This window comes from Phyllostomus hastatus, unplaced genomic scaffold (assembly GCF_019186645.2).
Source record: "Phyllostomus hastatus isolate PE091 unplaced genomic scaffold, TTU_PhHast_1.1 phas_scaffold_93, whole genome shotgun sequence".
Classification (NCBI taxonomy): domain Eukaryota; kingdom Metazoa; phylum Chordata; class Mammalia; order Chiroptera; family Phyllostomidae; genus Phyllostomus; species Phyllostomus hastatus.
Genome location: NW_025334042.1, coordinates 22,871,471 through 22,882,360, shown reverse-complemented (window position 1 = coordinate 22,882,360; position 10,890 = coordinate 22,871,471). Strand labels below are relative to the sequence as shown.

The window sequence follows — 10,890 nt, the reverse complement described above, 5'->3', positions numbered from 1 at the left end:
GGATAGATGAAAGGACCTATCCGTCTGCCAGCGACTCCGCCCCGGGCAGAAGGAGGTGGCCCGAGCGCAGGGTGCGCGGTATTTCCTCCCCAGAGCGTGGGTGGTTTGCACTGTCTTTGGGCGCTCTGTGGCTTTGCCTGTAGTTTCCTCAGCACACCTACACCACAGGTAAAAAAAAAAAAAATCAGATGTTTGACACGGTCTATACAGGAAAAGGCCTTAGTTTTGTTTTGTGAGTTCAGTTACTGAAACATTTTTCTGAGTTCTGAGTGTGGAAATTACATACGTAAACATTTAATTTTCCAAATAATTTTAAGAGGTAAAGGCTATTATCCATTTTACAGATAACTGAGGAAAAGAATGGGCTCACATGTAGTAAATGGGGGAAAGAGGCAAATTTGAACCCAGTCCTCATTCTTTATCCCTTTTTGCCTCATCGTAAAGAGCATTTATTTGCCTCTAACAATAATGGAATACGAGTTGCGGTTTAGGCCCTGATTCTCTAAAATTCTCTACAGTTCCATGCTAAATAATGTAAACGGCAGGCACGATCCCAATGTTATCCTTTGAGAGGTTTTTTTGTTGTTAAAAGAATGTCTCTTTTTCATCTCTTGTAGAAATGAACCAACACTTTTTCCCCATAAACTTTCTGGCTCTTTTTTTGCACTGCAACCTTCTCAAGCACTGTTATCTGTGGTTTCATTTAAGTAAGAGACTTCTCCATTATCGATGAGGAGGTGAGCATAAAGAATTCACAACACTCAGGAACAGCAGTCAATTTAGCCACAAGAAATGATTATTACAGTAGGCAAGTGGTGGGGCAGGTGAAGTGCTGTTTCCAAAGATTAGAGTAGCCTTAGGCCTTTTCCTGAAATTTACTCATTTAACAAATTATTTACTGAGCACCTAAGTGCCAGACACTGGAGATACAGAAAGAGCAAGAAAGATAACCCTGCTTTTTTGGAGTAAACATTCTACAGCAGTTTGGAGTTGTAGACACAGTACAAACATAATAGCAACTATGATTTATACATATAAGCAAACACTCCAATCCTCAGAGGGGTACAAATAATATATTTGTTATAAATACCCTGACAGGGGTGTCCCACCCACGGGCTGCATGCAGCCCAGGATGGCTATGAATGCAGCCCAAGAGAAAATCGTAAATTTACTTAAAACTTTTTTTTTTTGCTCATCAGTTTTCGTGTTTGTGTATTTAATGTATGGCCCAAGACTACTCTTCTTCCATTGTGGCTCAGAGACGCCAAAAGGTTGGACACCTCAAAACTAGCCTGAGGTAGTTACATTACAGAAAATCCTGGAATCAGAATCTGCAATCAAATATGGTAATATCAAAAAAGAATATTAAAACTACTATAGGGAGCAATGTAAAGAGCCATTAAGAATGAGATAAGGATGCAACAAAGATTTTGTTACAGGTTCTTCTTAAGGTCTTAGTTTAAAAAAAAAAAAAGATCCTCTTGCTAAGCCTAAAACAAACAAAACATTGCTATTTAGAACCACTTCATTCTAAGTTGGGAGGGACAAAGTATTATTGAAGGGTCAAGATGTTAGCAAATTTTGTGTTGTGTAGCAAAGTAGATAACATTTTTAACCCACTGAACAATTTGTTAGCTGTTAATTAAATAGGTTAAAGTGGACCTGAGTGAGGGTGTTTGTAAATAGAGGTTGGTAAATATAAATTCTGGAAGAAATAAAATTTAGAGCTTTGGGGACTAATTCTAGAAATTGTGTGTGTGTGTGTGTTTAAGAGAGAGAGAGAGAGAGAGAATAAATGAATGCCAAACTCTTGGCTCTTTCTGTAGTCATCCTCATCTCAGTATGACAACTCCATCCTTCCAGCTGGTCAGGCCAAACACTGGGAGTCATCCTTGATTTTTTCTTCCAACCTTGTAACAGATCCCACTGCCTCCAACTTCAAGGTACATGTATGTAACTTCTCTTCAGCACTCCCAACCTGGTCCAAGCCACTCTTAACCTCTCACCTTAATTATTAGGAGCCTCTTTAACCTTGACTCCTACAATCCATTTTCAACACAGAAGCCCAAATGGACATTTTAAAACCTAAGCTAGAGCAAGCATGTCACTTCTCTGCACAAAACTTTAAAATGGTGCCCTATTTCAGTCTTCATAATGGCTTACAAGGCCCTACAGTATCTCAAGCCTGTTCTTTCTCTGATGACCGCATATCCTACTCCTCTCTCCTATTTCCATACTAGCTACACTGGCCTTCTTGCTATGGTTACCTCAAAACCTTTGCACATTCCTGGAAAACTTGCCTGTCTCCTGGAATGACCTCAACCCAACTATTCCCATAGCCTGCTTTCTCATCTCTCAGGGTCTTTGCTGAAATTTCATGAGGCCTTCCTTCCTAGACATCTTATTTCCAATTTCAACAACTCTACTTACACGTGCACGCACGCACTCACACACATACACACACACAAAATCCCGTCCCATCTTCCATGCTTTACATTCTCCAAAGTACTTATTAGCTAACAGTTTTACCTGTCTCCCTATAACCAGAATGTAGGTTCTATAGGATGCTTGTTTTGTTTACTGCCATATTCCCATCAGTAATCAGTGCATAGTACTTGGTAGTTACTATTTTCTTGTGAAGGAATAAATGAAAGGCAACAAAGTGCCTGAAACTACTTTTCAGAAAAGATGTATCTACTATAGCAGGTCCTCAATTGACTTCTTTGTGTTCAACATCGTTTCACTGTAATGTTGAGAGAAAAAAAGATCACTTCCCCATAGGGACCACTGTGTGTGGAGTTTGCATGTTCTCCCAGTCTCGTGGGTTTTCTCCAGGTACTCAGTTTCTTCCAATGTCCCAAAGATGTCGCCAGTCTTGTCTAAATTGTCCCATCCTGGCACTGGCTGGGTAGCTCAGTTGGTTAGAGCATCATTCCAGTACACCACTGTTGTGGGTTCATTCCCCATCAGAGCATATACAAGAATCAACCAATGAATGCATAAGTGGAACAACAGATCAATGTTTCTCTCTCCCTAAAAATCAATAAATAGTTTTTTAAAATTTGATTTATTTTTAAAGAGGAGAAGGGAGGGAGAAAGAAAGGGAGAACATATGCCTCCCACTGGGGACCCGGCCTGCAACCCAGGTATGTGCCCTGACTGGGAATCAAACCAGCGACCCTTTGATTCACAGGCTGGCACTCAATCTACTGAGCCACGCCAGCCAGAGCAAAATTATGAATCATGTTGATAGTGCTCGCTAGATAAACAGTACATATTGCGAGCATTTGTTTGAGCTATGTATTTTTTGTGTGCATGCAGCAGTTACTCTTCCATGTAGTCACACAATATTAAATGAGGGTTTTCCCGCACTCTGACCACATCATACTTTATACTTTCAGGTTCACTGTAATAACTAAATCTTAGTAGGTCTTTCCAGTAGACTCAATCCCCACAGGATCTAGTGCTGTAAGAAGGTACATATTATCAAAACTAAAACAAAGTTATAATCATATCAATAAAATGACAGTTAAAGACTAATCTGAAGACTCAGTATGCAAAAACAATAATAATCAGATAAGTTTTGTAATGAACATTTATTGATGGGGTGGATAAATACAGATTGAGAAACATACTTGACAGCAATATATCAAACTGATAGCCAGACTATAAAATGTATACAACATTCTTTTTTAAATTTAAAAAAAATTTTTTTAATTTTTTACAAAGAGCCCTTACTGTAATGGTCACTTACATCCTACCATTCACATAACAGCAGTAGAGATACCAGGGGTAGCATTCAGAACTGAGATGCCCCAAGGAGGACAGAGGCCACAGCAGAGTAATGTGCTGAGAAAAGACTCAAGAGCAATATAAAGAAAACAGACAAAAATATCACCACAAAATTGTACCTGAGTGACAGATTGGTAAAGTGTTTTGCTTTTTTTCCTTTTCCTTCTTTTGCTCTTTGGTCTGACAAGAAACGGACAATTTTAGGTGTGTGGAGTAAGGTGGGGAAAAGGTCAGTTTCAAATCCAGAAACCTAGATTAACATTAAGTTAGGCTGCTGCATTCTTTTCTTTGGGTGCTTAACCTAGCCAGCACCTCCATCTTGTAATCAATTCCAATGTGATCAACCACTAATCAGATCCTCAGCTTTCCTGTGAAGACTTCCTGATAATCTGATGGATATGCACTTGCTCTGGCTTCAATTAGCATGCTGTCAAGCATCCCTCTCCACACTTAACACGACAACAGAAAACCCAAGAGTCTTTCTCTTTTCATTCACCCAGGAATACACACTCATAAAGGGGACGAGTAGACACTGCTTTTTAGTAAACATTCTCTTTCTTTTCCTCCCTTTTCCAATGCCAAGTTCATATTAAAATCTTTAGAAACATTAAAATGGAAGGGTGTCCCACTAAAAAATAATTCTCATTCTAGACCATTCTATCAGGTAGGATTACAGTACCATGTTTGTTTCAAACTCACATCCAGAGGGATACGATAAAATAAAACTTGACAGAATGATACCACATGAACATTTAACCCATCAGGAGCAAATATTCCGTTAAAAGATAGGTGTTAACAAGCAGCAAGACGAGAAATTTGGGGAGGTATCGAAGTCACTGAAGGCCTAATGGGATTGCAGAGGGCTTATTTCTCACCCTGTAAAGGGTTGCATAGACTGCTTCAATTCTCCCAAACCCAAGAATATCTTGAAATTGTACTCCAACTTCAAGATATTCTCAAATCTCCCTTTTCCTAGTATTAGTACTAGGAAATTTTCCTAGTATTTTCCTAGTATTAGTTATCAAAATAACTCATCAACAAAAGAACTGTTCTAAAAAAAGTAATAATTTCCCAAGTTCCCACAGTTCCCATGTTTCTGTGGAAAACACAGATATGTTTAAAATTCCACCGTACTGGGATAAAACCACCCCTAACTGCCTTTGTCCAAGAAGCAAGGTATGAGGGGAATTTAGGTAGCAGAGGCTTAAAGAAATCCAGCACTAATGTTAGCATGATTTTATTCCTGTATCCTACCTAATCCATTGCTGTTTCCAACTGGAGAATTTAAAATTTTCTATCAGCACAGGTGAAGCCAATACTACAGAACTAAAAAAAGAATACATTAAATCAAAAACACTAAAATCATTAAAAAGAAAAAAAGAAGCTGAGGGCCTCAGATATGGAAACACATTGATTCATAAATTAAAAGACTAAACTAATTCCTATGTATTTTCTAAACCCAAAACGCAAAACTGATACTTCAGAAGACCAATTCAGCTTTAGATTAATGCTTCATTACAGTTCGGCTAAGAACAACACAGGTATTGATTAAAAGCCCTAAGGACAGTCCACAGGTATTTGTTTTTGCCAACATGAGATTCAAACAGTTTACAATCAGATCCAGAACTTGAGGCTTCAGGCCCACTTATCACTACCTACCCTCAATAGTTTAAGTTAAAAGGAGGAGGGAAAAAAACAAGTTTACTAGACTAACTTTGGATTTATAAACCCCATTTCTCACCCTTTGAAGGTATGAGGATAGAGAAGACACAGTTTAGAAACTGCACAGCCCTTCGACTAAGTTTGTGCGAATTTGGACAATATACATGCTAGCTGACAGGCACACTGCTCCCCAGTGACAATGCAACAGCTTCATGCAGAGCCCATAAGGTGGTTCAGAACATATACACAGATCTAAAAGCAGACATGGTAGGTATCTTAAAACATTATCAGGAGGCAATAATATAGAAAAGTCTCTAAACTGATCTATACCAGCAGTGATCTAGTAGTGTGCATAGGCCAGACTACACAGCATAAAGCAGCTCTTAGGCTCTAGGCTCTAGTAAGCACATTTTTCTAATTCACTCCTGACAAAGTTCTAAGGAACTAACTACACTGCTGTGGAGCACTACTAATGAAGCCAAGCAGACATGTATGTCTCTGTGGTGAGGGAGTGCATGTAACTAGAAAATATGTGACGCTTGATGAGAAAAATCAAAAGCTGAAAAGACATTTTCATAATCAAATCAGTGATCAACCCCACAAAAATACAGAAGCAAACTAAATAACCTTCTGGGAAGGTCAGGAAGGCAGGCAGACACCACCAAACAAAACCTAAACAAACAGAAAGCCTATATTTAGTAAAAATATCACACATCTACTGATCAGCACAAGACAAACTATCAAGGAGAAAGATGATGTCATCTATAAAAGTGAAAGTGACATTCCAAGTAAAAATTATACTAGTTTATAGGTTGGCAGAGAGCTCATTTTATACAGCAATGGCAGGCACTCGAGACAGTTCAAATATGCAAAGATGCTGGACACTAATTCATCTTTGATTAGGTTTACTATACAAATTCCTTCCTGTATTAGGCCAGTGCATCATTAATTCCAACTGCTTCAGTGTTCTCCCCAAACAGTTCCTGACAAGCAGCAGCGCATGTACAACTCCCATCTCCCTATGATTTCCAATAAAAATTTTAATTTGTCCAGAAAGAATATTTGGTGTGAAGTGAATGGCATTAAAAAGATACATTCAAACTGCATCATATTTCCACAGCAAAAATTGCCATGAAGACCAAAGAATATCATATCAAATGATCTGTGGCTAGGTGGCATTCTCAGTTAGGTAACTTGGTTTGTTAGAATTCTTCTAGCCCCTTAAAAGATTTCTATTCTCAACAAAAATGTTCACACCTATAATCTGGGATAATCAAGCACCCATAAGAGAAGACACCTGATCCATTTTTTAAAAGGATTCTTATAAATCTGAAGAACCTCTGCCTATCATCTAAAGCCACCAAAAATGGACAATCCCACATAATAGTGTATGTGGGCTAGGACTGCTAATTCTCATGGCATCAGTACTATTAAATTCACAAGCTCTAATCTCTGAAGACATGTAGGCTGCAAAAACTGAGGATGCAGCTGTTTCTCTTTAGCTATACAGATAAAAAAACAAGTCTCACATTTATAATATAAAATACATTGTCCCAAAAATTCCAAGTCACAATTTCATTGTTTTCAGGATCCTCTAGCTCCATGGCTTCTCCCAGAACTATTCCTACACATGGTCTGGGCTTTCACAATTATGATGTATAGCACATACCTCTTCCCATCAGAGACCCTGAGACTGCTCTCACTTGAACACTTCCCCAAGGCCCAACTTGAAAAAAGACACACCAAACCAGCCTTGCTCTACAAACCTTCCTCAACCCTACCTTTATTCTGAATCAAAAGAAACAGGATAAAAAGAAAGTTTTCTAGTGGAGTCCAAAATCAGGCCATTGGCTGCATTTGCCCAAACGAGAATTTAGAAGGCTACCACTCAATTGCAACATAAAGAAAGGGGAAAATATCAAGATGAATACATGCCTCTTCCTTCATGTTCTAAAGGCCACACTGTATTCTCACTAGTAGACTGTTGGGGAAGTAGAAATGACGAGGGACAGGGAGGGAAAGAAAAAACATGATATTTAAACACACACACTCAAAAACACACATACCCATACACTTAAAAGGTCTCAACACTTCAAGTGGCCAGGGACTATCTCAGAACTCATGGCCAAAAGCCGACCCTCCCATCCCCCCTACACACCCTCCGCCCTCCAATCCCACCCTCAGGACTCACTGCTGTGTATCCCATACACACAGCAGAATCCCTATCCCTTCCCCATTATATAAAAAACTAAACAGATAACTTACTTTCTTTAAATTATTTTTTTAAAGTCTCTTAAAAGATGTTGATGTTTAAATACTTCCTCTCTTCTGACATACCAAATACCAAAAGGATCCACAACTGTTTGACATAACAAACCCTCCATGTTTTAGTCCTGGCAAGAAGAGGGAGGATATCAACTCTAAACAACCTAAGTAGGAGGTGGAGAGGCCAAGAATAGAGAAAGTATTCTTAATCTTTCACAGCTTCAACACATTCTCAGCTCTCTAATACCAGTAAAAACTATAAAATAGTTAAATTTCAGAGGCAGCAGGTACAATAACCAAGGCCCTCTACCATCCTCCCACCTATGTCTCAATATTAATTTATTCCCTAGTCCAAGAAGGGAGACATATTTCATTAGGGAAGTAATTTTTTTAGTCCAGAATCAGTAGTTTAAAAAAGTGTGTTTTTAAAAGAAGTTTCTTTTTTCCTCTTCTTTTTCGTTTTTACTTAGGAAGGGGTGGAAGTGGTGGAGGAGGTTCTGAAGGTAGAGGTGGTGGTCGGGGTTTGTCTGTATTGCCAGATCTGGAGGACATTCCTCCACTAGCCCGTGGATTCAGGTATTCACCGTAAGAATGAACAAATTCAAATGGAGGGGGTGGAGTGGGCTGAACACCCTGGGCAATGAGGAGGGAGTGAAGCATATTCACAGTATCTTGATGGTCTATTGTCTGGGTTGTGTTGTGACCATTGGCCCCAGTGGGGCCTTTATCCAGTTTCATATGAGGAACTCGAGTTTTACAGCTAGGCTGTGAATAATGAAGGCCACTTGTGTCTGAGCTATGCCCTGGCAACTGGGCCATTGTAGGAAGAGAAGGGAAAGAGAAATTTATGGAAGAGGATTTAGTACTTTTGGCAATCTTGGCGGGATGATCAAACACGGCCCCTCCAGTCTCTTCAGGGGGACCCCTTTTACGAGCAGAACTGGAAGAGGAGAAAGAACTGGACAAGCTATAGGTTTTGTGTGCTAAGGAGCTTGTCTGGCTACTATGTTTTGGATCACCTGGCCGTTTGTTCCCAGTACCAGCTGGAAGCTGTGAGTGAGAGTGCTTGTGTGAGTGGTGATTATGATGATGATGATGATTAGATGGGTGAGTTTTGTGCTTTTCTTTGTGCTCTCGGCTCTTTATGATACTGTCATCCACAGAATTGTGCTTGTCAGTTGCAGCATGGACTTTAATGCGCATTTTTATCTCCTCTGGTTTTGAAGAGGCAGCTTTATCCCCACTTGCCACTGGAATTCTCATTTTGAGAGCTGTTTTGTCAGATTTTTCCAGAAAAGGACGCTCAGAATTTTCCGAGCCCTCTATGGGCATTTTCAGAATGACTGAAGAATGGCTATCATGTTGAGACAGGAGATTCTGGGCAGCATATGCATACTGTGACTTCACATTGGCCTCCATGTTCTCCAGTTGCCTCTTCTGGGCAGCCAACTCTTCTGCATGCTTTGCACGGTATTCTTTCAGTGATACTTTAGCTGATGGTGCACTCTTACTATTCTGCTTCTGGGAAATAAATGCATTTGAACTATCCTGCTGCAAGGAATGATCAACTCCTATAAGTGCTACATTCTCACTAGTCCGATGACCCTGGGCAGATTCTAGTTTAAAAGGAGGTTGGGAGGACAGCCAACGCTCGCCCTGCAACATCTCCGCACTGCTTATGTTGCTGGATGACTCTTCAGTGACTGGAACAGAAGGCACTGCACTTGTGGTGGAAGTTGTTGACATGCTCATTAAACCTGCAATAGTTTTGTCTGAAGAGCTTTGGGAAATCATATTGAGGATTGTCTGCTCCGATGTGTTTGCATCTGCTCCTCGGTCATCTGCTTTTGTTTTCCTGGCAGCTTGGCATGCCTAGAATGAAGCAAATGATATATCTTTACTTCAGGCAACTTATTATATGGAAAAAACACTGAAATGAGTAGACTTTGCTTGCCATGACATTGCAGTTTTTCACAGTGACTAAGCAGGAGGCTACTCTAACATAACATTGATAATTATTACCATCAGGAGGCATAAGATTTTAAAAAACTTCAATCAAGGGTCGGACAAACAGGCTCTCAAAGAGCTACCTGCATCCCCATGTTCATTGCAGCAGTATCACAATAACCAGGATATAAAAGCAACCCAAGTGTCCATCTATGGATGAATGGATAAAGAAAATGTGGTGTGTGTGTAACTGTGCATACACACAATAAACTATTATTTAGCATTAAAAAAGAGGAGAAAGATTCTAGGAAGATGGCAGAGTAGGAAGCTCTAGGAATCTGTCTCCCCACCTAAACAACTGCATTGGCAGAATCTGTCTGATGCTAACTATTATTTTATTTTGAAACTCTAGAGTCTGTTGAAGGCTTGCAACCTCCAGGGTAAGCCTTGAACAGAAAAATGGGGTTAATTTCATTCCTCAGCACAGTAGAAACTATCCATCACCCACTGCCAGCTATACAGCAAGCAGCTGTGCACCTATTTCTGGAATAGCTTGCACACAACCTTGTGAAGCCAGGGTGAGCAAAAATTACTCTTTCCTCCAAATATTGGAAATTTGTGCTATGATCACTGATTGATTCTTCTGATCACAGAGGTACACACCAAAGGCAGGCAGCCATTGTTGTTGCAAGGCCCTCCCTCTCTGGCTGAAGCAATTGCCAGGGGATTTAAAAAACCAACACCCTTCCTCCTCATCAGTTTTTTTGTTTTTTCCCCTTTGGGGAGCCACACATTAAAGAGAAGCACATTCAAAAACAACTCCATATATAGGAAAAATTAGGAAACAACTGTACATGTCCTAGGAAAGGCTCAGAAAAGACCTTAAGTTATACTCCAAGCTGATCCTCAGCAGAAAAACACCCTACAAAATCAAGCCCCCCACCCCAAAGAATGAACAAAACAGTAAGGAAGACAGCAAACCATGGGGGAGAAAAATCTGTCTTCCAGAGTTACCACATCATTAAATTCAAATGTCCAGTGTTCAAAAACACTGAACAAAAACAAAAACAAAAATCACAAAGATTATTAAAAAATAGGAAAGTATGGCTCATTCAAAGGAAAAATTAATCAACAGAAACTGTCTCTGAAAAACACCTGATAGCAAATCTACTAGACAAAGATTTTAAAATAACTCGCTTAAAGATACTCAAGGATCTATAAAAA

The 10,890-nt window shown here is 39.7% G+C and overlaps 1 protein-coding gene across 2 annotated transcripts in view; it reads right to left on the bottom strand.

The window, feature by feature from the left end:
• Positions 1-89: 89 nt before the first annotated feature.
• Positions 90-10,890, bottom strand: part of CCNT1 (cyclin T1) — a 37,394-nt gene continuing 26,593 nt past the window's right edge. The window contains exons 9-10 of one of the 2 annotated variants that reach the window (XR_006784608.1): positions 7,720-9,591; positions 90-157 (exon numbers count right to left, since the gene is read on the bottom strand). Coding sequence is in view for 1 of the 2 variants with exons in the window: in XM_045829242.1 (XP_045685198.1) it covers positions 8,182-9,591 (1,410 nt within the window). In the remaining variant the exon portion in view is untranslated. Of the gene's footprint in view, positions 158-3,580; positions 9,592-10,890 lie in introns of those variants that run through there. The other variant, XM_045829242.1, reaches the window with a different exon arrangement.